This window comes from Anabrus simplex, chromosome 8 (assembly GCF_040414725.1).
Source record: "Anabrus simplex isolate iqAnaSimp1 chromosome 8, ASM4041472v1, whole genome shotgun sequence".
Taxonomy (NCBI): Eukaryota; Metazoa; Arthropoda; class Insecta; order Orthoptera; family Tettigoniidae; genus Anabrus; species Anabrus simplex.
Genome location: NC_090272.1, coordinates 117,434,085 through 117,461,700, shown reverse-complemented (window position 1 = coordinate 117,461,700; position 27,616 = coordinate 117,434,085). Strand labels below are relative to the sequence as shown.

The 27,616-nt window shown below is 41.6% G+C and overlaps 2 protein-coding genes across 2 annotated transcripts in view; both read left to right on the top strand.

The window, feature by feature from the left end:
* LOC136879330 (transmembrane protein 72) overlaps positions 1 to 27,616 on the top strand; it is a 510,648-nt gene that overhangs the window by 216,276 nt on the left and 266,756 nt on the right. The gene's annotated exons all lie outside the window — the stretch shown is intronic.
* Positions 10,558 to 12,186, top strand: LOC136879079 (chromosome-associated kinesin KIF4A-like). The gene has a single exon (XM_067152830.2). The coding sequence runs from the start codon at positions 10,558 to 10,560 to the stop codon at positions 12,184 to 12,186; it is 1,629 nt and encodes a 542-aa protein (XP_067008931.2).

Sequence of the window (27,616 nt, the reverse complement as noted above, 5' to 3'; positions counted from 1 at the left end):
CTTACACAGGGCCTGGATCAGAGCCCACCCTTCCATTCCATACAACAGTGTGGGAAGTACATAGCCCCTGTCCACTCGCAGTCTCAGATCTACTATGAGATTGCTTCTCCATTTTAATGAAGGTGTTTCACACATGCTCAATTCTTGCTCTGATCGCTTGGCTCGTTCGGATTACAACCAAGGTACAGTACATGGATTGTCGTACACGCTCGATCTCCTCTGTACCAAGCACGAGTCTAGGCTGGATGGACCTCCGCTTGCTCACGACCATGAACTTCGTCTTTTTCACGTTCATCTTGCGACTCCAGTTGTTGCAAACAACCCTCTGTGGGTGGGGACAGCAGAATAACACCCATGGTATCCCCCGCCTATCGTAAGATGCGGCTAAAAGGGATCCCAGGGGCTCTCAACTTGGGAGCGTGTGTTGGCGACCGTCTGGCCCTTTGCTCAGTCCCGGCATTGCGTCCACTCACTTGTGCCAGTCTCTTCACATTCATCTATCCCATCCGACCTCCCTTGATCAACTCTTGTTCTTTTCTGATCCCGACGGTGTTAGGTTACGTAGCCTAGGGAGTCTTTCATTTTTACGCCCCTTCGTCGCCATTGTCTTTGCTTGGCCGTTACCTTCATTTTTCGAAGTGTCGGATCCCTTCCATTTTTTCTTTCTGATGGCTGCATAGTTGTACATCCTCTTAAAACAATAATCACCACCACCACTGTTGCAAACAGTGTTGACTCTCTCCAGCAAGTCTTGAAAATATTTTGTGTTGTCTGCAAGCAGCACGGTTTCATCTGCACGGCGAATGTTGTTGATGCGCTCGCTGTTGATGCAGGTGTCTTCTGTTATGGCTGTCTCCAGTGATTCGTCTAGTATGGCCTGTGAGTAGATGTTAAAAAGCAAGGGAGATAAGACACAATCCTGATGAACTCCTCTCTGGATTTTTATCTCTTCAGACAGGCTTTCTTCCGCGCAAATGCTGGCGTTCTAGTTCCAGTACAGATTTGTCGTTATACGGGTGTGTCTGTTGTGGAGACCGATCTTCCTTAGAACTTCCAGCAGTCTATGGTGTTGTACAAGATGTTCAAACTCTTACCCACACTTAAACACTAAAAGTCTAGGATTATACGGGAAGCTGTGCAAGTACGAAAATGTCCTAACAATTTCTACAGGGACACTGGCCATCAATTAATACGTGGTTATCAGCCATTAAGGATTTACGTATGTAGTTCTCTTCCCTGTCCTTTCACTGTGTTATTTCGTTTCGGTGTTTTCCAAATTCGTACGTTCCTCATCAATAGATCGTTTACTCTAGGCTATATGAAGGGTCATCCTTTCATAACCTGTATGCACCATTATGGTATTACTCTTACTTCCTTTGAAATTCGTGGATTGATTTCTGGGAATAAAACAAAGAATGCCCCTATAAATATATATCATATAATGCGTTGTTACTCGGTTACATGCGACAAAGTTACAGGACGTTCACAGGTGATGCTCAAAGTGTCCGCTATGAAAAGCCTCAACATATACTGCTGAAGCTGCTCGAAGATACCCGAGTCCGACGGAACACTTTTACAGTCGTTATTGATAAGTTGTTCCAGGTCGTTGATTACGTTAGCCGCTATAGCCTACACCCCAATTTTCATCGGTCGAGACATATAAAATTCTAATGGATTAAGGTGAAGAGACCGTGCAAACCAATGTGGGAAAGTGTTGTCCAAACTCCGGCGTACAAGTAAACTGAAGTGAACTGGGGCCACATTGCGTCCGAGTACTGTTTATAGTTGCCGATAACTGTACCATGGGATTTTCATTTACTCACGCGTGTGTGTTATACAAGTTTCTGATGCCATCTCTTCCAAAGACTCGTCCGTGAACTACCAATGCACTGCAGATTTATGTTCATGGAGATGCTTTTTCTTGTTTTGATCCCAATGGTTCCCTAGATGTACTTCCCCTTAAAACAATAATCACCACAACCATCACTATCAATCAAATCAAATCAAATCAAATCAAATCCAAATCTGCATTTAGGGCAGACGCCCAGGTGGCAGTTTTTCTATCTGTTGTTTTCCTAGCATCAGTGGCGGCTCGTGAAAAAATCGTCCTACGTGCTACAAAAAACAAGCTAAATACGCTCTTTTAAATCTGCATATTGCCATGATGAACAACGCATACTTCAAACTTGGTAATACTACTACTACTACTACTACTAATAATAATAATAATAATAAATTTATTCAATTAGTTTTTAAGTCCATGTTACATCCAATGATTCTACGCATTTGTATACACACTTCTTGCACACCATTTATGGTACCAGGACCGCCTCCATCTGGTCCATCATTGTTTGCAAGTCCTCCGTCCACAACTCGTTATCCAAGTTGCCTCGTCTGAAGTCGATTAGCACACTCTCACATGTTCTTTTTAGTACAATGGTCTGTAGGTAGGCCTGTAGCTGTTTGCTCACTTCCAATTTGTCCATGTGCTTCTTGAACAAGTTGGTAACTAGCCCGTCCCATGTTATTACCACAGGGACCATCGTCACCTTGGCCCCATTGTACATAAGTGAGAGTTCGTTGGCTAGCATTTCGTACTTTCTTCCTTTAGTGGTTTCGGTCTGTTTCAGGATATAATAATAATAATAATAATAATAATAATAATAATAATAATAATAATAATAATAATAATAATAATAACACAACTTTTCTCACAATTTATAACTCAGAACAAACAAAAACAACATTAATTTGGAAGCAGATGAATTCTTCGACAACTCATTGGAGAAATATAGTTTTTACTAACCTAATGGCGCAACTTACATCAGTGCAAATAGAATCGTGGGAATATAGATCCCCACTAAGAACACTAATTTAATTTCACTTTATATACACTGCAGTGGATAAATAATTTGATAAATCTTCGTATAAACTTTAGCACTAACACAATGACAGAAAAAACACGCACCAGTAATATAACCGCGAGATTAAAAACCGCACAAAGCAACTGAAAGAGCTGCCAACTGATTCATTGAGACCTCCCCTACTACCAGAGTAAATGTCCGGCTCCATGGCTAAATGGTTAGAGCGCTGGCCTTTGGTCACAGGGATCTCGGGTTCGATTCCCGGCAGGGTCTGGAATTTTAACCATCATTGGGTGTACGTGCTGTAGTCATCATCATTTCATCCTCATCACGACTCGCAGGTCGCCTACGGGAGTCAACTCAAAAGATCCGCATCTGGCGAGTCGAACATGTCCTCGGATACTTCCGGCACTAAAAGCCATATGCTATTTCATTTCACCAGAGTAAATTACATTGTAATGCGGGATAACATGTAGGGTCAGTCAAAGATTCTTTGACTCACCTACGAATTCCTTATTTTTGACACAAAAGGAAGATGGATATTTTAATAAGTAAGTGTGAGATAGATTGCCTCCAGTTACGCTTTACTTTCGAACCCAGACGATGCTACTCTCTAGTGGCAGATTCGCTTACCACGTTCAACATAAGCACGGCCGACTGGATCCCTCGCTGCGCTCTGGGTAGCAGGAGACATCGAGTAATTCTACCCCCTTGCGGGAGAGGAAGTAACTATAAACGGGATCAGTGAAAGTTGATCCCGGTTTACGGTATACTCCGCCGGCTAGGGGGAGTGTTGCAAGCTTGGCTGCGCCTGTGTATTGCTTCCTTCAGGCTACAGGCAAGGGCTCACTTCACATGAGCACGAGCCTTGTTCCCCGGGAGAACGGCGCTAGGTGTTCGACAGATCTCGTCCTGATTTTCACAAAACACAAATTCATATCGTACTCAAAACAACGAAAAGGCACCAGGATAACTGTACTGTACATAAATAATATTCCTTGCAGTTCCAAGCTACGTGCTGGAGCCCGGTAGCACGTACTGACCGGCCGCCTCTGCCTAGCATTTTCTTAAATGATTGCAAATAATTTCGAAATTTACTGAACAACTCCCTTGGTAAATCATTCCATTCCCTAACTCCCCTTCCTATAAACGAATATTTGCCCCAATCTGTCTTCTTGAATTCCAACCTTATCTTCATACTGTGTTCTTTTCTACTCTTAAAAACACCACTCAAACTTATTCGTCTACTAATGCCATTCCACGCCATCTCTCCACAGACAGCTCGGAACATATCACTTAGTAGAGCAGCTCCTCTCCTTTCTCAGAAATATTCCCAGCCCAAACTTTGCAACATTTGTATAACGCTACTCTTTTGTCGGAAATCACCCAGAATAAATCGAACTGCTTTTCTTTGGATTTTTTACTGTTCTTGAATCAAGTAATTTTGGTGAAGGTCCCGTACACTGGAACCATACTCTATTTGGAGTCTTACCAGAGAATTATATGCCCTCTCCTTTACATCCTTACTACAATCTATGAACACCCTCATAACCATATGCAGAGATCCGTACCCTTAATTTGCAATCCCATTTATTTGGGTACCTGAATGAAGATCTTTCCTTACATTAACACCTAGGTACATACAATCATTCCCATAAGGAAGTTTCACCCCATCATCGCTGTAATTAATCTGGGAAGACTTTACCTCTTTGTGAAACACACAACCTGACTTTAAACCCCGTTTATCATCATACCATTGCCTACTGTCCACCTCACAACATTGTTGAGGTCATTTTGCAGTTGCTCATAATATTTTAACTTATTTATTACTCGATACAGAATAACATCATCCGCCTTATGTATGATTCCACTTCTTTACTCATATCATTTTTATATATATAAGAAAATATAAAGTTCCAATGATACTGCCCTGAGGAATCACCCACCTCCCCCTGGATTTTTGTTACAAATATTCTGATACAACTTCCAGTGATATGAATTCATTTCTGTAAGAAATACGTATTCTGCGCCGTAAACCTTGCGGCAGTACCTCTGGCATACTTCATCCGCTTTTTGTTTAGTGATAAAATATGTCTTGGATAGTTAATTTTCTATAAAGTATGTGTTTTTCTAGACACGAGAATACGTTTATCGGTTTTTTCCGTGTTATAGAACTTTGCACCACGTCTTCAGAAGCAAATCTCGTCTATTCATGAGCAAGACTTCCCTACTAATGAAGGTTTGAATTTAAGAATGCTTTAATTTTGCAGCCTTATTAATAAAACAGTTGTGTAACACTTGTTTAGTTATACGTTGAATAAACCTCATATAAGCGTTGCATATTTTTCTTACTAATAATCGTGGTGTATGCATTGTACTACTATACTGAACGTAAACAATCGCTCCAAGCGGTAAGAATCTCTTCCTGCAGTTCACTGGCGTATTTCTTCGCGTACATCACCTTTATGATCGCTTGTGTTAGTTTATCTAGGAGCAAAACTTTCCAAGAAACCGAGCGGTAACATGAATAGAATAGAATCGAATATAATACTCGAATAAACAAGAACAGAACACTAATACACATATTTCAGCGGTATATTATTCTCACCAGCAATAATTATGTCACTGATAATAATTACTAACCTCATTCCGCGCTCATGTGTTCATGTGCTGTGAGAACATGTAGTTCGCAAGATATGGAACCACCTCTTGGATCTTTCATAAAGTCATTTCTGTCTGTGGTAATGACATTTCGAGCATACTCGTTCGTAAATATACACATATATATTTCACTATAAAAACTTTCGTCATCTAGGATAAGTGGGTCGCTCCGTCCCTTAATGTGTTTTATTTTACGAACACGTACAACCTCCATAAACTGTATTGTACGCGCGCTTTTTAGTGATAGATTTTTGTACTGGGTTGAGGAGTAAGTAGGGAGCACTGCCGGTTCCGGTAATACAGCCAACTGAATGGAAATGAAATCCGAATTCCATCGATAATATGATCGATCAATATGAATTTTCTAAACATTTATTATCTTACGCCAACAACTGTGTCAAACACACAATATACAGAGTGAAGCGAAATTCGCGCACTCGGGCGTCGCAGCGCGACTCCTCACATGCCAGCAATAAAAAAATGTCTCACAAAAGTTCGTCCTGCGAGTATATCCGGCAGAAAAAGAACGTTGAAAAGTGGCAATCTGGCAACACTGTAACCACATGTAGGGTAACTACCTCTGTCAGCACATACTAGTCGTGCTGTACAGTTGGTGCAGTGGATAGAGTTTTGGATCGAGGGTTCAATCCTGGGTTGAGGCGCACTTTTTTATTTGTTAATTTCCATCGGACACTACATACTGTAATACATTAAGACAATTTTCTTAGGTCATATGCATCCTACATTTACAAAATATAGTAAAGCTGAACACGTTGTAATGCATCTAGTAGATGCAAGAGGTGCGAACAAATTCACGCCCACGACGTGAAAGGGCGCCTTTCAAAGCTGACCAATGAAAACGAATGTTCGTCCATTTCTAGGATCGTAGTATGTAAGTGTAAATGGTTTCTAGAAGACGCGCTGCAATCGCTGTTGACGATTCAGATGCCAGATACCATACCTCCTGGACTACATTTACGAAATAAAAAACATACGCCTCAAACCTGGATCGACCCCCTCGACCTCCTGCATGCTAACCCAGAACTCAATCCACTGCACCAACTGTACAGCCCGACTGTTGTGTTCTGACAGAGGTAGTTTCCCTACATGTGGTTACAGTGTTGCCAGATTGCCACTCTTCAACGTCCTTTTTCTTCCGGATATACTCGCAGGGTCCGCCTCTGTGGTGTAGTGGTTAGCGTGATTAGCTGCCACCCCCGGAGGTCCGGGTTCGATTCCCGGCTCTGCCACGAAAATTTGAAAAGTGGTACGAGGGCTGGAACGGGGTCTACTCAGCCTCGGGAGGTCAACTGAGTAGAGGTAGGTTCGATTCCCACCTCAGCCATCCTCGAAGTGGTTTTCCGTGGTTTCCCACTTCTCCTCCAGGCGAATGCCGGGATGGTACCTAACTTAAGGCCACGGCCGCTTCCTTCCCTCTTCCTTGCCTATCCCATCCGATCTTCCCCATCCCTCCACAAGGCCCCTGTTCAGCATAGCAGGTGAGGCCGCCTGGGCGAGGTACTGGTCATACTCCCCAGTTGTATCCCCCGACCAAGAGTCTGAAGCTCCAGGACACTGCCCTTGAGGCGGTAGAGGTGGGATCCCTCGCTGAGTCCGAGGGAAAAACCGAACCTGGAGGGTAAACAGATGATGATGATGATATACTCGCAGGACGAACTTTTGTGAGAGACATTTTTTTATTGCTGGCATGTGAGGATTCGCGCTGCGACGCCCGAGTGCGCGAATTTCGCTTTACTCTGTATAATACTGTATAACATCTCTCGATGCGAAACTTGTTCCTAGCATGAATTCTATAGTTTGGCTTTGCTGTGTTAACAACAACAGTACGAGTACGTAAAGTGTACGCCAGATGTCGCACAGCGATCATAAGCGATTCTTAGTTTGTGTTTCAAAGGTTGCCAATACGAATCTCGAAGATAACCGAAGTCTACCGATTCAACACTAGGCTGTCCATCTGTCACTAAAAAGTGCGCGTACAATAAATGTTCTTTGCCTTGTATGATTGAAATATCGCGGAGATCATCAATGTTATTTTCCATTCCTTCAATGTGTACTTAATGGATAAGTCGGATATTTTAACACGATTATATTACTGCAAACAATAATGATTATATTACTGCAGAAAATGAATACCACTAAAAACGAACTGATCAGTCTTTTCCTCTTCGTCACACGCTGCTCTACAACACCTATACAAGGGTCCTGGTCTATGTAAGCAATTCAGTGAATAACTGTAACAAATGTATACACAGGAGGCTTATAACTTACACGGTTTATTAGTAACAAATTGTACACAAACGATGTATAAAGCTGGTAGTTATACACCGTTTATTAGTAAGACAGTCTATAGTAAGCGCTTAAGTGAAATAGCGTATAGCTTTTAGTGCCGGGAATGTCGCAGGACATGTTCGGCTCGCCAGATGCAGGTCTTTTGATTTGACTCCGGTAGGCGACTTGCGCGTCGTGATGAGGATGAAATGATTATGAAGACGACGCATACATCCAGCCCCCGTGCCAGCTAAATTAACCAATGCTGGTTAAATTTCCTGATCCGGCCTGGAATCGAACCCGGGACCCCTGCGACCAAAGGCCAGCATTTAGCCATGGAGCCGGGAATAGTAAGCGATGCTCTCGTTCGTTACTAGATGGCTGGCTCACTGTGCCTTTCGAATGGGAGGTGACGACACCATCTTAGCTACAATTAAGATGTTTCTCTTTCAATAGTACTCGAACATGCGTACGAAGTAAATGGTAAGGTCATCAGACGATTCAGGGATACATGCGGTAGAAGAAATAACTAAATAAACAAAATTGATGAAGTGCAACGAAAGACTGACAGGATAGAGAATGGAACTGAAGATGGAAAGAAAAGTATGTTGTCTGTCTTCGGAGTGTTGTGTGTCAGTGTCAGCAGTGTTAAAGTGTTGTGGAGCTGGACAGCAGTAATTGTCCTTCGAATGAGTGAGCAGTAGTAGTGTTCTTGGTTGTTGTCGCTGAGTGCACTGGGGTAGTACAACGGAGAGTAATATTACGGTGTGCTCGTTGTTGTCTAGTGGTGCTGTGTTTTTGTCTTGCCGAGTAGTAGTGTATGTGTTGAGTAGTTCACTGTGTGGAGCGACCACGTGAAATAACTTTATGAGTGATGGACTTACCTGGATTCGAGCCAACGAACAGCCTTCGTGCGTTGTGATTGCCAACAGACTGCGCGCTCGAAACTGTAAGCATGAAGCCGCTGGGTGCAGTGACAGAGCGCGTGAAGCAAAGTGAAAGGTGAGCTGTCAATCATGATTACGGAAAGGAGCGTTGTTCCAGGTACATATCAAAGCAGGTGACCTACTGTGACGAGGACAAGAGTCTTATTAAATAGCAACTAATTAGGAAACTGTTGTGTCCGGCTCCATGGCAAAATAGTTAGCATGCTGGCCTTCGGTTACAGGAGTACCGGATTCTATTCCAGGCAGGGTCGGGAATTTTAACCATAATTGGTTAATTTCACTGGCACGGGGGCTGGGTGTAAGTGACATCTTCATCATCATTTCATCCTCATCACGACGTGCAGGTTGCCTACGGGTGTCAAATCAAAAGACCTGCATTTGACAAGCCGAACTCGTCCTCGGACACTCCCGGCACTAAAAGCCATACGCCATTTCATTTCAGGAAACTGTTGTCATTCATTTTCAAGTATAATTGTGTGTGTACTAATTGGGTCATCCTTAATTAAATTACTTCGGTAGAACAGTGTTTTATTAGTAACGATATTTAGACATTTAGCAGTAGTTTCAAAATGTCTACTGAGCTAGTCACGAAGTTATGGATGTAATAATGACCAGTCGTTGCCAGTGTGATAAGAGATATACGAGAGAAATGTGACAGTATCACTCACAACGCTATAGCTCCACGGTGCCACGAGCTATATTAACTTTACTGCGTCATGACAATATCGATTTCAATACTAAATTATGGACGTCTCGCCATGACACTACCGAGTAATGAATCTAATTTCAAATAAAAATTCCCTCCTCCACCTTTCCAAGCATATTAGGTAGATACTAATTTCTAATTACAAAGTCATAAAACTGACGCTCCAAATTCTATGCGGGGTACAGTACATGAACGAAACGGAAGACGTATTCTGCGTCAAAGAAGAAGGAAAACACACAACTCGAGATAATGGACCGTTTCACACAACTGTCACATGGTGACTAATACTAGGAGAGTACCCAAACCTCATTCTCGCGAATTTGTTTGTCCTTGGTCCAAAGACTCGTATAACATGAAAGGGGAGGAAGCTACCCACCGCCTCCATTGCGTGGATGCTTCTTTAGAATCTGCCGAAACCTCTTGATTTCATACTGTCATTTCCTTTATGTGTGAGAATGGATTAATCAAGTGGATATAAATTTCAAGTGTTCTGTTACTTAGGTAACTTACTTGCTCACTCCCTTTTGATGCGTTTGACATGAATATATATATTATGGCTGGGGGCGTCAAAAAATTTGTGTAGCGTGACAAAATGTTTGATGGAAGTAACGTCACATTAGTCGTTACTGTAGGCCTTGGTTGCCAAAGTTGCTGCGGCCGTGGATTTCTAGGCCTATAAATACTGTGTGTTAAAATAAACAGTATACCGTTAGTGACGTCACATTTGTCGTTACTGTAAGCTTAGGTCGCCAAAGAAGCTCTGTGAAATGGTGCAAATAAATCGTTCGTTATCAGTATTTGAGTTTCATTTACTGAAATATATATTCATGATCATTAGCTTCTCACAAAGGGAAAAGTGTATATTTATTTTTGTTTTATTTTTAATTCAAATTGAAATTCCTCCATTGAATATATAGATTTATTTTATTTTAACTTTTGTTTCCATTGAATTTGGTAAGAGAGGATGATTACCGAGTTGTACTTCCTCTCAAAAGAAAAATCACCACCACCATTAACACCGCTTACATTTAAGTGTTTGTTACTCATATGAACTTGCTACTGTTCACAGTGGGCTGTTCGGACTTCGAAGATGCCAGAGAAGTATTCCACAGTTGAAGTAGCTTTGAGAGTACGTCCTCTGGTATGCGAAGAACTGACGAAAGGTTGTAAGATCTGCCTTGAACAAATACCGAATACTCCTCAAGTTCGAGTAATTGGCTCAGATCTGGCTTTCACCTATAACTATGTCTTCGGTCCAGATACGAAGCAGGAGTACTTCTACAACACATGCGTGAAAGGTTTGGTGACAAAACTGTTTGAAGGATATAATGTCACAGTCCTTGCATACGGTCAAACAAGCTCTGGAAAGACTTTCTCTATGGGAACATCTTGCCTATCAGGAGAAAATATGGGAGTGATTCAAAGGGCTGTCGTAGATATATTCGATGAGGTACGTGTACAAACGAACTTCAAATTTACCCTCAGAGTCTCTTACATGGAACTATATCAAGAACAACTATTTGATCTTCTGGCTCCAAATAAAGCAACAGTTGATATCAGAGAAGATGGAAAGGGCATGGTTAGAGTTCCGAGATTGACTGAAGTTAACGTTAATAGTCCAGATCATGCAATGGCTCTTCTAACGCAAGGTAGTACCTGGAGGACGACCGGTTCTACAACAATGAATATCCAGTCCAGCCGGAGCCACGCAATATTTACTATTAACATCTACAAACAAGACATATCAAATCCAAGGCTTGTTTATACCTCAAAATTCCATTTTGTTGATTTGGCCGGCTCAGAGAGGCAAAATAAATGTAAATCATCAGGAGAAAGGTTAAGAGAAAGCATAAGTATAAACAGAGGCCTACTGGCTCTGGGAAATGTCATTTCAGCCTTAGGAGATGATAGCCCAAAAGGTCACATAACTTACAGGGACAGCAAACTAACTAGACTTTTACAAGACTCATTGGGTGGTAACTCCTTAACTCTCCTCATTGCTTGCGTCAGTCCTGCAGATTACAACGAAAGTGAAACCATCAGTACACTTCGCTACGCTGATAGAGCTAAGAGAATTAAAAACAAACCAATAATCAACGTTGAAGGCGGGGATGGTGACACGCAAATCATAAAATTTAAAAAGGCAAGATTAAGACGACAGATCTCCGCTCTGGATGGGACGAGCAGCAGATACCCCGTGGAATCGGATGAAAGGTACACTCAACTGGTGAGAAAAATCGAGCAGCTGATTGCTGCCTTGAACTATGCATACGAAGATATTATGAATTTAGCACAGAGTAACTTGTCAGCGGAACTTGAGCGAGATCGCATTAAGACTCAACTGAAGGAGCTGCAGTATCAGTACGAGAATATCCTCCAGAGCGTCAATGAGAACGGGATTAGTTCTCTGTCAGGTCCTTCGGCTGTTCGCCTGCTCTTACGCCTAAAACGACGAATCAAAGACTTGCAATTAGGGGACAGACATACCTTTGATAAGTTGAGAAATATTGAGAAGAAATATGGAGGGTTGATGAACAACTGTTTTGAGACGCTACCTAACGACATATTTCCCCCAAGTCGGAAACACTGTGCCTGCTGCGTCAAACAACATAAACTAAGCAGAAGTGCAACTTCTCCCGGAAGATTCGAGCAGCTTGCTAGAAGTAGAACATCTTGTCGAGATCACCGTACAGAAGTGTGTAAAAAATTACCTTTGTAGTAAAATTATTTATCGTCAAAAATGTGTCTTCTATTTTACAATTTCAGTGAAAATTGTTTATATCGATATTTAACGGCATTAATGCACACAATTTCTACAGGTTTATCTCAACTAGTAGTGATTTGCGGCTGAAATTTTAGGGAAATGCCGAAAGATTTGCGTTTCAAGGTACCGTTAAACAATTTTTATAACTACAGCTCGTTCGTCGGATGGTGGAGCCTCAAAGTCGCGGTGACCAGATCTGGCCAGGCACGTTTGAGTGGCGAGAGAACAAACCTGGCAGTGCGTTCCCATCCACCGTACTATCGACATCGCTTACAATAGGCATGTCAAGGTCGCGAGCTGACAGACAGCTCTACGTGCACGAGAAGCAGCTGCTACGAGCGCTAGTCCAGGAGGTTATCGGATAGCGCAAGCCTGGTGGGTTGTACTATACACTTTCATAACTACGGTACTCCATACAGTACATGTATATATACTGCTTTATATAAGGGCATACATAATTATATGTGCTCAACACGGCGTTTGTATACAATGCACGAAACAACATGTTTTTTACACCGTGTACCAGGAAAATAAATAATTACTTTAAAGGTTGCCATAGGCAATGAAGTACAAAATTAAAGATATTTTTCTTTTTTACGGGCTAAACATGCTCATCTCTCCTATGAACAATTATGGAGCAGAATAATTCCGAATATTATGCCGCTACTTATCTAACCACCATGCTTTTTTTAACTTAAAGGAAAGAAAATAGGCTATCATAAAAGTAGCATATCTTCAAACAACCCTGTTGATTTACAAGTACACCAACACAAACACACACTAACAAATTACTGTGTCAATCCTCATGCAACAGCTTATGAACCTGAAGCATAACTTGTAGACCAAAATTATAACTGGAACCTGTCACAGTCAGGCGTGCACAGCCCTGAGTCAGCAACGTGGGAAAGTGCAAGCAAATTGCGCCCTCGTGCACAGGTGTTTCCAGCACGGGCACTGCTCTTACGGCGGGCAAGCTTCTACACCCATGGCTTATAATGAAGTACGGCATTAGCATGCAGTCCGACTCGTTGGCTGAATGGTCAGCGTACTGGCCTTCGGTTCAGAGGGTCCCGGGTTCGATTCCCCGCCGGGTCGGGGATTTTAACTTTCATTGGTTAATTCCATTGGCGCGGGGGCTGGGCGCTTATACTGTCCCCAACATCCCTGCAACTCACACACCACACACAACACTATCCTCCATCACAATAGCACGCAGTTACCTACACTTGGCAGATGCCGCCCACCCTCATCGCAGGGTCTGCCTTACAAGGGCTGCACTCGGCTAGAAAGAGCCACACGAAATTATTATTATTAGCATGCAGTCTTGAGCGCAGCGCAGTACTCGAAACAGTCGCGTGAGGAGTCTTCTCACTGAACACCACAGCTCCCCTAAAAGGCCTTCTTCGTCAGGTTCTTCAAACATAATAAGATCGTCTTCTGTAGCAATTATATTTTCCGCCATAGTTTCCATTAATTTGCTGCACAATTTTGCTCCGATTTTCATGTGTTCTTTAATCACTGCGGAAGGTTTCGTCGCCATGTTATTATTTTCCAGAAGGAGCTGCTCACAATACACTAGCGCAGTCTTTAATAGTATTTTCGACTCTTCACTAGACAGCAAATTCGAATCAGGTTCACTTTATTCAGCCTTCGAAGGCAATGTGAAATGCCACGATGCTATTACATCAACAGCCAACGAACGAATGCGGCTTCTAACGGTTGCCCGGACATCGTTTACCCGCCGGCAAACCAAAATCTTTTGTTCGTGTGCGGCTGTCCTGGCCAGGTCAAAACGTGTCCCAACGGATACCCGTAGAATGAGTTACCGCTTGCGGGATACGAGGAAGTCCGATCTTCCACAGCAGTGATGAAAGGAACAAACAGTGCCTTTTGCGTATAAAAGTACACATATAATAGAATACGCACAAACTTGTATAATAATAATTTATTTGCACTGCATATAACGTAGAACGTATGTGATTGAAAGACAACGTTCACTCCTATACGATTTTTTCAGAACCATTTTCCTGCTAAAAGTAATTTATTGGAATTGATTCGAAAATGAACATTATTGAAGACACCTTAATTTGTGAGACATTTTAAATATTTAAAAAATTCGTCCATCAGTGGGATTCGATCCCGTCCTTACGAAGCAGAACTTTTGTCGCTGCGCCACGAGCTCGTAATTTTTGCAAGTATAGCTTGCACATAGAAGTACTGCAAATTTTCACTAATTAATTCTCGGGAACGGCTGATAATTGCGCCTTAATACTTGCACCTTTTATACTCCTGGTCATGTACCAAAGATGGATCGAATCGATCACCCATGCACCATAGCCTCTCCTTGTTAGGTCAGAAAACTTCACTATGTATTTAGCCTAATGAGAATATAAGCCGTTGTAAAATCGGTTCTATATGCACAGTTAATGATTAGAACTATACGAGGAAACAGCTACACAGGTAGTGCCTTCTAATCGCTAAACTTCCCTCCATTGACCCCACCGGTATTAGAATGGCGAGGCCTGAAGCGTTTTTCATTTGCACTCCCTTAATGGTCCTTACCTTGCATTTGACGAGACTCTCATAGCCTGAAGGTTCAGACCACTTTCACTTCGACGAGTAAATACCGGAGAGACGTATCTCCAAATTAGCTTTCTCTCTTTATTTAACGTATCTACTAATTAACTGAGCTATACATAGGCCATGAATGTAACATGAAAATAAATTCAGACAAAAGCAATTGTGAAAAGTAATCAACAAAGAAAAATAAAGATAGCTCTGCGTGGGAATAAGCTCAGTATTTGTTTAAGCTACATTCAACATATCATGGATCTTTCAAAATAGATAAATACCTGTTCTCCTACCTAACATTTTTCTACTTGAATATTACCTAAAGTAATTATGGCAAATTTGATCTTAATAAAACATAAATTTCTCATAATTTCAGTCCAATAATCTTAAAATTAATGCGCAAATTTGCTTAATTCATTTCAATGTCCCGGTTGTAGATATATAACAATTAAATGCATAATATGTATTGACATTATAAAACTATTTTTGGATTCTCAGGAAAGTCTATAGGACGCAAATAGTGATATCAAAATTTCATGTTGGAAGTTTTAAAGTTTGCATCCTGCATCTATGCTGTATTATGAATGTTTTTGGACTGCACAACTCACTTCAAAACCTTCTTCAAAACTTCCTATGAACCTCATGCTTGTTGCAATGTAACGATATTTCTTCTTGAGGTGCCTTCTCCTAGCGGAGGTTGGCGGTCCACATAGCCAGCTCCGAACGTGATGTTGCAGCATGGAAAGCATCTTCTGAAGTGCAGTTATGCCATCTTCGGATGTCCTTCAATTAGAACTTTGTTGTACACTCTGATCTTTCCAAACCTGCCGGTCTTTTTAGTCATAGCAGCGTTCAAAGCGTTCTCTCCCCGTGATCGGAATGGGGGAATAGAAACTGCGGATAATAATTTTACGTTAACCAGAGCCATGCTATATGAACTTGAAGGGATATCCTTCAGGATCTTTAATGCAGTGGTTTCCCGTTGCCTTCCGCATCCTAATGCCGTTGACAAGTTGTAGGTTCTTCCGCCTTTTGGGACCATTTCCTGTCCCAGGGACAGTAGAGTGCTCTAACCTCTACCCGCTCATCCACCCTCAAGGAGACTGTTGGCACTTGGTAGAGGGGATATTCTTGTCTGTCTGTTAGGTCATCAGCCCAGAGGCTGGTTGGATCCTCAAATAGTACCACCAAAGGCTATGCAGTTATAGGGAAACTGCAAAAACCAATGGCAGAGCCCAAATGAGGCGTACTAGGCAAGATGAGGAGTGAGGTAGTTTGCCATTGCTTTCCTCACTGGACCAGGAGGTGGTACTGCAGCACGACTGATCCTATGAACAACACCTTTCATAACACTCAGACACTAGTTGTGCCCCAAATGTCATTACTCAGCACCACTCCTACCCCAGCAGCTTCCATATTGTCACAGATATGGATGAGACTGGGACTTTGGTGGAAGCTACACTTTGCTCTGGCCTGTGCCAAGAGACGGATACAAAAATACTGCATCCATCAAGAAATGGCAACAGGCGGGGGATCTTCCCACACCGGAAGATACTCGGTCCATTCATTCGTTAGCTGCCTGCATATAACAAAATTGTCATAAACAGTCGTTGGCCCCTCTCTACCGCGGGGAGGTGAATGTCAGGATTTCACCATCATTGAAACTGCTGCTGCTGCTGCTGCTGCTGATGATGATGATGATGATGATGATGATGATGATGATGATGATGATGATGCTTGTTGTTTTACGGGGCCTAACATCGAAGGTCATCGGCCACCTCTAGACGTTCAGAGAGGAACGATATTTACTTTATTTAATAATTGAAGAGCCCGGCGAAAAACCAGCAGTTCCAAAATATGAAAATTTTCAGGAGACACATAAAACTTCATAAAATAATTATTTGAAAAGTAAGGGTTATCTACGTACACTAGCTAGAATAAGTAAGGCCGTTGGAGGGGTGAAAGGTAAAGGCTTCCACCATCCGTAACCTCGGCACTTGTTGGGGTACTGGTACTCATTTTTGGTGTAAGATGAGTGGACCTGAGGACCATGTGCACCTCCGGAAGTGGAAATCTCGTTTCTTAATTTTTACGACTTCCTGACGGGGATTCGAACCCACGTCCTTCCGGGCGAACCGAGCACGCCTTTACCGCCTCGGCCAGGCAGCCCCTAGCTAGAATAAGTATTAGCATACATATTGAAGTGGAAATGATACGGGTTGTGTTACTGGACTTCTATCAGTTTATTCACATAACCGCTGGAGCTGTCCTTTGTCATGCCCCGGTAAACTATGTTTACTATGAAGAATGCAATACCAGTACGATTTACTTGATTTATCAATGTAATATACTTTATTATAAAGCAGACTTACTGCGATAGTAAACGTAGAACCTTTGAAAGAAAACGTTTACTCCTGTACGAATTTTTCAGTACCCTTTTCCCGGTAAAAGAAATGATTTATTGGAATTGATTCGAAAATGAACATTATTGAAGACACCTTAATTTGTGAGAGATGTGAAATATTTGAAAAACCGTCCTTCGGCGGGATTCGGTCCAGCGATCCCGCGCTAAGGAAGTAGAGGTCTTGCCGCTGTACCACGAGCTCGTTGTCTTGTTCGCAAACATAGTTTGCTCATAATCGAACTGGAATTTTTGATTACCGGCAACTAATTTCTCGGAAACGGATGAGAATCGCGCCTTATTCCTTGCACCTGTTATGCTCCTGGTCATGCTTTACCTGAGTATCCAAAGTGGATCGAATCGGTCACCCATGCGGCGTAAGATGAAGCTGTAACCTACCAAAAAATGCTATGTCTTACTAGCCCTTAATAACACTACTGTTGGCCTCCTCATTAGCTCTGAGTGTGGAAGTAGCATTGGGTATTTCTAAAATTCAAGTGTGCAGCATACCATCCCTTTTGAAACGTTAATTTGATTTTGAAATTTCTTTTCTTTATCTGTTTACCCTCCAGGTTCGGTTTTTCCCCTCGGGCTCAGCGAGGGATACAACCTCTACCGCCTCAAGGGCAGTGTTGCCCAGGCGGCCTCACCTGCTATGCTGAACAGGGGCCTTGGGGGGGGGGGGGATGAAAATATTGGAACGGATAGACAAGGAAGAGGGAAGGAAGTGGCCGTGGCCTTAAGTTAGGTACCATCCCGGCATTTTCCTGGAGGAGAAGTGGTAAACCACGGAAAACTACTTCCAGAATGGCGGAGGTGGGAATCGAACCCGGGCCTCCGTGGATGGCAGCTAATCACACTAACAACTACACCACAGAAGCGGACCCATAACTGTTTAACTGGATTAATATCCGGGGATTATTAAGAGCGGTATGCTCGGGAACATTGTCTTATTGGAATGCGAAGTAGTTCTGAATGTTCATTTGTTCGGCACTGGCAGCCAGGCTTGTTTTCAAAATGTCAATATACCTTTTGTGATCCATTATACCGTCTATAATATGAAGCCTCCCCACACCGGCACCACTCATGAATCCCCAAACCAGCACATATCCACCTCCATGTTTCACTATGGCACACAAGATTTTGGGAGGGCTAATTCCGTATTCTTTTCCGCCACACCATTTGTCGTCCACTTGACCCAAATATATTAAATTTACTTTCGTCGGAGAAAATAACTTTATACCACTTTTTTTTTTTTTTTTTTGCGAAAACAAGGCATTTGTTCTGATTTGCTTCAAAACCCTAAAACTTCTTGCGAGCAACTCGATTATTGCACCCTTCGTGTTTAAATGCACGGCGCACTTTGCTTTCAGATACTGAAATACAAAGGGCACTAGGAGAGTTTTGCAATACAAAAAAAGTTTGGCTGGACACCCCTGTTATGGTGGGGGATGAAAGTAGGGGTGAAAACCGGTCTAGAAGACAGCAAGGCGCGACCTTCGCACCAGTTGTTACCAAGCTGTGGGAGTGAAAGTCTAAAGGTGAATATCGCGCAATTATGCGCTACAATTTTGCTCGTGGATTAACTGTTGACCAGTGCCTGGAGGAAATGACTCCTGTGCTGGGGAAAGACTGTCCACATCGAACAACAATTTTCCGCTAGTACAAAGAGTTCCAGAGGGGAAATTTTGGGGTTGAAGGCGATCCTCGTTCTGGGCGACCGTTTGAATCAGTGACTGAGGAAAACAATGAAGCAAGAGAGGCGGTTGACATATCGGCAGGTAGAAGAGACCCTCCACATCCCTGCACCAGCTATTCATTCAGTTCTACACGACCATATTGTGCCATTTCACTGTTATGAGAAGTTACGACCGTAAGTAGAACAAAGATGGAACCCATGTATCTTGGAATAATTAACGCCGAAAGATCTGAATCATACCGCATGTGAAGGTGAAAGTGCTCACACCAAGTGGGAGAGAAGAAGAAGTAAGATCCAGAAGGCAGTGAAAAGGATCGAACGGGAATATTGTTACTAACAATTATGAAAAAAAAAAACGAGATTGGATTGCTACCTAAAATATACGAGTTGAAGACGGAAGTAACTGCACCAGAAGCTTAAGGACGGCACAACAAGAAATCAGCTCCGCGGGATAAAGAAGGAATTTTTAGAAGCTACATTGCGAATTGAACGGGAGACTAATAATTTCATTCAGCGAACTCCAAGAGACGTGAAGAGAGAAAAATAACAGCAACAAGCTTACGTCACTGCAGTCCCTGCTGACGTACTTCACGATATTACCGAAGTGAAGAGTTACAAAGGGAGTCCTACAATAACTCGAAATTGAGTGAAGAAAGAGAATTAATCATTTCAAATTCTAAAATTGCATCACCCTAAGGAAAATATTCGACCAGTAAATCAACTCTTTCAGAGGGAACAATCTTCACATTAGACAGTTTCTCACAGTTATTCACAATGGAAATGCTAATTAATCTCATATGCCATTCTATTCCAACTAGACCACAGATGAACATGAAGCTCTAAGGAGATGATAAGCCAGACTGCCCAAATGGGTGCCGCAGGATGACGTTGCCAACCGAGATGACTGAGTCCAGAGGAGGAATATGCGAATATTTCCCGTCCACCCAGGGAAATAAGTAGCGACGTTTCAATATGTCCTGTCAGCTGGACATATGACGGCGACTGGAGCTGCTGAATTCAGATAAGTCTTACTTTTAAATCAGTGTAATAATGTTTGTATTCAACTGTAAATGTAGTATGATTTATTAATTTCTTCGGTGAGAAGTGATTAAACGACAAGAGTGGTGTGATAAATTAGAATAAAGGTGGATAGGTAATCTTCAGATGTGCGTAACAAATCCTTAGATAGGTAGTCACTCAGTGATAAAAGCCTACGTTCGAAATGTGATCCAAGTAGTGTGAAATTCTGAGTTAGTCAAAGTGACAGTAAGTTGTATGATACATAAAAGAGCGATATAGATACGTGTGTACATTGGATATAGTCAATGAATGTCAAGTTAGGAACCAACAGTAGGATATGCTTGCTAGGTAGACAAATCTGTTTATGATAAATGGTGGTTATGACTGAATGAAGGTCATAGTATTTGGAAATGTGTCCATGAACCGTAATTGAAAAAAATAAGGGCCACAATGGTAACAAGTGAACCCGTGTTAGTTAGGAGACAGATTATGGTTTCGAAAGTATAATAGTAAATTTTTTAAGAGAAGTTGATACGTGATTGATGATTGAGTATAATGATAGTTATTGATTCTTTGCGAGGATGAACACGGTGACGTGGCTATGCACTTAACGGTTTCATGTAGAGTTTTGCTAATTAGGAAATGAACGTGTAGCAATTTCATGTTCTGTTTATCTCACGAGCAAGCATGTAGAAATACAAATAAGATCTGAGTGACATCTGTTGGTTAGAACGCTCACTTGGTAGTGTCAACAAGATCTCAGTTAGGAGGACGAACTGAATGTGCTGTCACCAATTTTTTTTCTTAATACCAATCTATTCTCAGACGAGAGGAACGTAGTAATTTCTTAGACGTCATCCCATCACTGATGACTAAATGGAAATGTAGAAATGATTTTCAACGGTCAAGTCTTCACACTATGCACCACTCTTGATAGCATATTTCAGACGAGACTAGTAGGGTAGTCATTAACAAGTATAATATCGCACCTATGTTTAGCTTAAAATTACGAGAGGATTTGGATCTTTAAATGGTATATGTGTCTTACTGGTTCTGATTGAACTTTTATGAGAACTACATTGATTTGAAAGGGGAACTTGTCGGAATTCATGCAGAATAAAAAGGACGTAGACAAAGAAGCATTAATATTCAATATTTAATTAAATTTTCAATGGTCATTATTCCATATCCAACATTGTGATTTAATTATGTATGGAAACATTAGGGAACTATCCTCCCAGATTAGCACCCATAGGTATTTATTAGTATGTTGAGAAGGATAGGATTATTCTATGGCAGTAAATAAATATGAGCTCCGAGGGAGAGCTAATAGTTAATTCAAACCTCATAATATGTAGTAGGGAAAAATTCCAATTCTTGAAATATGGTTATAAGTCTCAAAAATGCGTCCTGGATACCATGAGGAAGACACCCTCAGTCTATATTTTGCTTATTGGAACTCATGTTGTAAATATTTCTTCTCTTTTCTTTGCTAGGGTGCACCCAGACTAATTTTTTTTTTCTCGTTACCCAGATAAGTTATTAACTATACAGATAAGTTTTTCTTTAGTTAGCCAAGTAAGTTTTCAATTACTTATACGAATTTTTAATTACCTATGTTAGGAAATCTTTCACTAATTTAAGTATTCAAACATAGTCGACTTCGTTTCAATCCATTAATGAACGCTTTATTCCAATTTAATTATTGCTTTAAGGACCTAAGAGGGAGAATTTGACATTCTCTTTTGGACTTATGGGTTTTAATTTGATAATTATGAGCTGGAGCATAATAGTATTCAACTTAATGGTGGCCTATTCAGAACTTAATACCTTGCCATACATTGCATTCTGTCCCTGATTTTGTGGGCAAGCATGACCTGAGCACTTAACGTAATGGATTCCAGTAGATCTATTACAGATGATGACGAGATCAAACAACTTTTACTTTAGAATGCATAGTGGGCGCTGGATATGCCAAATACCGGTAGATTTTCCATGAACATTACTTACATATATTTTTGCACGATACCGCCCTTTTCTTCGATTCTTCTTTCCATCCAGAAACGTGGAAGTGCTGAATAAAGGAGTGATATAGAGCAATTAAAAGAAAAAAAGGAAATGAGTAATTAAATATTGAATGGAGAAATAGGTAAACCTATGAGGTTAAGTCCATGTTCCCTCGAAATAGGCCAAGTGAACAGTCGACCATACAATTTCCTTTATCAGATTTTCTTTTTGTGGAGGATAGTCCAATATTCGAATTCTGAATTGAAATATTGTTATAATAAACAAATATAGAAAATGTTAAACAGTTCTTTCAATGTGTTTGTAGTATAGAGACCTAGATTTAAGTAAATGAGAGCGATAACATCTTGATAGCATAAGAATTAGAATAAGTAACATATGAAAGTCGTTTCTATAGGTGATTTAAGTTTTATTTGGCTCCGCATGGTATATCTTTCTCTGATTCGGAACTCAACACCCAAATCATTGAACTGTTTAGTTGGAAAGGTCATAATTAAGCTAGCCTGGATATTATGCGTCATTTCAGGGAGCCGGGAACAGCGCAATATCCATGTTAGAAAGGTTTATTCCCTTTGGGTGCCCCAGTCACTTTCAGAGGAACAAAGCGCACATCGAGAGAAATGGTGCTGAGAAATGTTTAAATAGTTTGAAAATGGCACTCGCGCAACGAAAATAGCATCGTTACAAGTGACGAAAGTTGGCTTTATTATTACGATGTCCCAACAAAATCCCAGAACAAGGTGTGGCTGTTTGAAGATGAGGGTACTCCTGTGACTGTGCGAAAGTCAAGGTCAGTGAAGAAAAGGATGATTGCAGTATTCTTCACTACAGTAAACGAGGCATCCTGATTCCCGTTGTGCTAGAAACATAAAGGACAGTTACTGCGAAGTGGTACAGTGAGACTTGTCTGCCTCAGGTCATCCAGGCTCTCAAGCAGCTCCGTCAGAGGTCACGCCTCAACATTGGCTCTTGCATCACGACAATGCTCCAGCACATCGTGCTAATATAACAATGAATTTTCTTGCCAGATCAGGGTTGAATGTGCTTGATCACCCTCCATACAGTCCTGATCTTGCCAGATGTGACTTCGCACTCTTCCCAGAAATGAAGATGAAGCTGAAAGGGCGGCGTTTTGTATCCGATGAGGAGCTTCTGGCAGCATGGGATCAAGAGTGTGAAAATGTAACCAAAGAAAAGTGGCAGAGTTGCTTCAGTGACCGGTTTCGACGTATGGAGAAGTGTATTGAGTGTGGTGGAAATTATTTTGAAAAAGTCTAAAGTGTTCAGTCACATTGCAAAACTTTCCTAGTTCCCTTTGTAACTTGATTGGATAACTCTGCCACTGTCTTTGGAGCACTTAATTTTGGATATTTCTTAATCAGTTCCACCACTTTACGCTTGTCTCTGGCTGTTATTTTGTTTGGACATCCGCTTCTTGGCATGATTTGTATAGAGTTAGTAGCACAATACTGACCTATTATTGACTGCACTGTCAATCGGGGTCTCCCGACAAGCGCGGAGATCTCCCGTAAAGATTTACACTGATTATGGATGCTAATAACAGGCTTTCTCTTTTCTCTTACGACTCATATTGACACCACTTTACAGTCACACATACAAACAAAGCTGCAGTCGACCTCGGACTGAACCACTGCTTGTCGGTCGAGTTTCGGTCGTATTCTGTTTACAGAATGCTTTCATGTCTCTACGAATACTTATGACACTACATTTTCGTTTGCGTTCCTTGACATTATGTCCTTAATACTAGAGATTGAATACACATTTTGTTCAAATCTTAGATGTATAAACATAAAATAATGCATTGTTTGTAATACCATCAATCCTAATACTCTAGCCCTGACAAGTATCGTATAGTCCTACACACCGTTCGTCAGCACAAGTGTACGATTACTTATGGCATTAGCTGCAGATTCACCGCGTGCGGTTAGAGGCGCACAGCTGTGAGCTTGCATCCGGGAGAGATTGGGTTCGAGCCCCACTGTCGGCAGCCATGAAGATGGTTTCCCGTGGTTTCCCATTTTCACGCTAGGCAAATGCTGGGTATGTACTTTAATTAAGGTCACGGCCACTTCCTTCCCACTCCTAGCCCTTTCATATCCCATCGTCGCCATAAGAAAGACCTATCTGTGTCGGTGCTATGTAAAGCAAATTAAAAAAATAGCTGCATATTCATCTACGTAGGTTTGGCGTCAGGAAGGGCATCCGGCCGTAAATAGGGCCACATTCTTATGTGCGACACAGTTCGCAACCGTGATCTCACAGGTGTGGTAAAAGCGGTGGAAGAAGAGTTTCTTTCTTTCTTCCTGGAACAAGGCAAACAGCTCTGTAAATGGTCTGTTCTGGTCTGGTCCAGAGACAACTGGCGCCGTAACTCAGAGATGCTCAGCTGGATTTCGGTCAGTGCTTTGGACCAGTCATTCACTCCCATTTCGGAAAAGCAGTCTGTTATGGCCTTCACTTCATGAACGGGTACATTATCACGTCGAAAGTGAAAAGTGCCAGGTCCAATTTGTTACCACGTGGCATTCGCCAAGCCCAACACGTCCATCGGTTTGCCACAATGTGAAGTGTGATTCGTCCCTTCCCATAATGCTCTTCCGTTGTTCTGGAATCCACTGACAGGCGACGTGTTTTACACTGTTCAATGTGATATCTCCAAAATGCCAGAAATCTTACGGATAGGATAACTGAATCGATGGGCCCCTTTAACCATGCCCCTTTCAGCCTCACCAAGCTTACCGCTGTAGCTAGTAAACGTTTCCACTGAGCGTTCACGGTTTTATTTAGGCTAACGACATGCTGTGGGCTGATGGTCGCGTGGTTTTACCACTTAAAATAACAGTCATCACCACTACTAGCAGTAGCGTTTGATTTCGCGTTTCTGTGGCTTGGAAATAAAGGCTTGAAAAGTCGCTTGATGTAATGAAGGCTTACGAACCCTGCTCCCCGGATTGGCGCAGAGAGTTAGTCGCTGGATTTCTATTCCCAAAAGAGCAGGTAATATCCTGGCTGTGGTCTGTGACATATAAATTTGTCTTGGGTTTCTGGCACGTCAAGGAACTGCAAGGAACTCTTGTAGGGGAAAACCCGGAGAGATATTTCACTTTCCAAAAAAATCTATAGCTGTCGAAACGACGTTATATGCATCATACATCCTCGTTATTTATTTACTTCTTATTTATTTTTGTGTTCAATCTGAAAGCCTCTGTTAATTAACTAAACCCCTCCACAACCGTCTGTTTGCAGCTGGCTGTTTAATCTTGTCTATTACCGTCTTCTTATCGCTTGATTACTAAAGTCTGGACCTAACCACTATGGTCTTAGTCTCCCTTTCATTCTCTTACTCGTCACGACCGAGCCCATTGTTGTTATACGTAAATCTGCAGTAGGTCCTATTGTCCTCCATTCCCCTCACTTAGTCCCACCATCGAAGCCGGTTCAGACAAGGAGCTTCATCGAGTTCATTTATAACTTAGCCTTTATATCCACAATACGATTGTACTTCTGCCATTGTTCGCGTGTCTGTTACTTCCAGTACATGAATAAGATATTCCCTGTCAACCCAGCTTTCACTCACGTACAGAAATGTCTGTCTGAATACGAAGCAATGTAAATATAATTTCATCTGAGAGTTCACTTATTAAAAATTAGGTATTACCAGTATTACTTACCGAAAATTTATTCCGAAAACCTACTACAAATAAGTACTTATACTGATACCGTAGTTTTTTAAGGTCACAGTGTGAAGATTATTGTTTTAAGGGGAAGTATTTTTAATATTTGAATTACTGGCGCTGCGGTCTAGGCGTAGCGAGTCCGCCTATTACCAAGAGGGCTTGGATTCAATTCCTAGCCATGGTAGGGATTCTTACCTGGATATCAGATCTGGTTTATTCCTGACTTATATTTGTGGGGAATTTAGGGCTCACGGCCCTCTCTTACACTTAACCACTTTGGACAATAAAATTTTAAAATGTATACATAATAGTGGAAATGGAAATGGAAACCTACAACCTGTTTTCCAGTCTTTGACCGGGTCAGGGATGTAATGAATAAACCATATATAGGCTATTGGTACGAAGGGGTCGCCACTCCCAAAGTGATATTTTAATGACTGATAGATGTTATGAAATGAGAATGGAGAGTGTTGCTGGAATGAAAGATGACAGGGAAAACCGGAGTACCCGGGGAGAAAAACCTGTCCCGCCTCCACTTTGTCCAGCACAAATCTCACATGGAGTGACCGGGATTTGAACCACGGTATCCAGCAGTGAGAGGCCGACGCGCTGCCGTCTGAGCCACGGAGGCTCTTATACATAATAGTAAGATACAATAATTCTACAAAAAAGTAATACTACGGTAATACTAAGAATGAAAATGAAAACCTACAACCCGTTTTCCAGTCCTTGACCGGGTCAGGGATGAAATGAATGAAGCAGATATAGGCTGTTAGTACGATGGGGTCGCCACTCCCAAAGTGATTTATTGATGAATGATAGATGCTATGAAATGAGAATGGAGAGTGTTGCTGGAATGAAAGATGACAGGGAAAACCCGAGTACCCGGAGAAAAACCTGTCCCGCCTCCGCTTTGTCCAGCACAAATCTCACATGGAGTGACCGGGATTTGAACCATGGTATCCAGCGGTGAGAGGCCGACGCGCTGCCGTCTGAGCCACGGAGGCTCTTATACATAATAGTAAGATACAATAATTCTACAAAAAAGTAATACTACGGTAATACTAAGAATGAAAATGAAAACCTACAACCCGTTTTCCAGTCCTTGACCGGGTCAGGGATGAAATGAATGAAGCAGATATAGGCTGTTAGTACGATGGGGTCGCCACTCCCAAAGTGATTTATTGATGAATGATAGATGCTATGAAATGAGAATGGAGAGTGTTGCTGGAATGAAAGATGACAGGGAAAACCCGAGTACCCGGAGAAAAACCTGTCCTGCCTCCGCTTTGTCCAGCACAAATCTCACATGGAGTGACCGGGATTTGAACCACGGTATCCAGCGGTGAGAGGCCGACGCGCTGCCGTCTGAGCCACGGAGGCTCCATACTAAGAATATAAAGAGGAAATATAATAATATATAATAATATATATATATTATGTATGTCATTATATAATATAATTAATAATTAATGCAATTATTATTATTATTATTATTATTATTATTATTATTATTATTATTATTATTATTATTATTATTATTATTATTATTATTATTATTATTATTATTATTATTACTGAAGTGCATAATTTATAAAAGAAAACCCATTCACACAACATGCACATGATGACTCACACAACTGAGTTACATGTTCACAGGAAAAGCTTTCGGCTGGCAGATTTGAATTTATGAGAGGAAGTGACGTGCCGAATGCTAATTGGGAGTGTATTCCAGAGTTTCGATGCAGTAACTAAAAAGAATGATTGTGAGAATACGTTCGGTTTAGTGGGATTTCAAGTAGGGAACCAGAACGGCTACTAATTTCATGGAATGAGGAAAGGAAACGAAAATTAGAAGACAGGTACCGTAGGAAAATGAAATAGCGTATGGCTTTTAGTGCCGGGAGTGTCCGAGGACAAGTTCGGCTCGCCAGATCGTCTTTCTATTTGACTCCCGTAGGCGACCTGCGC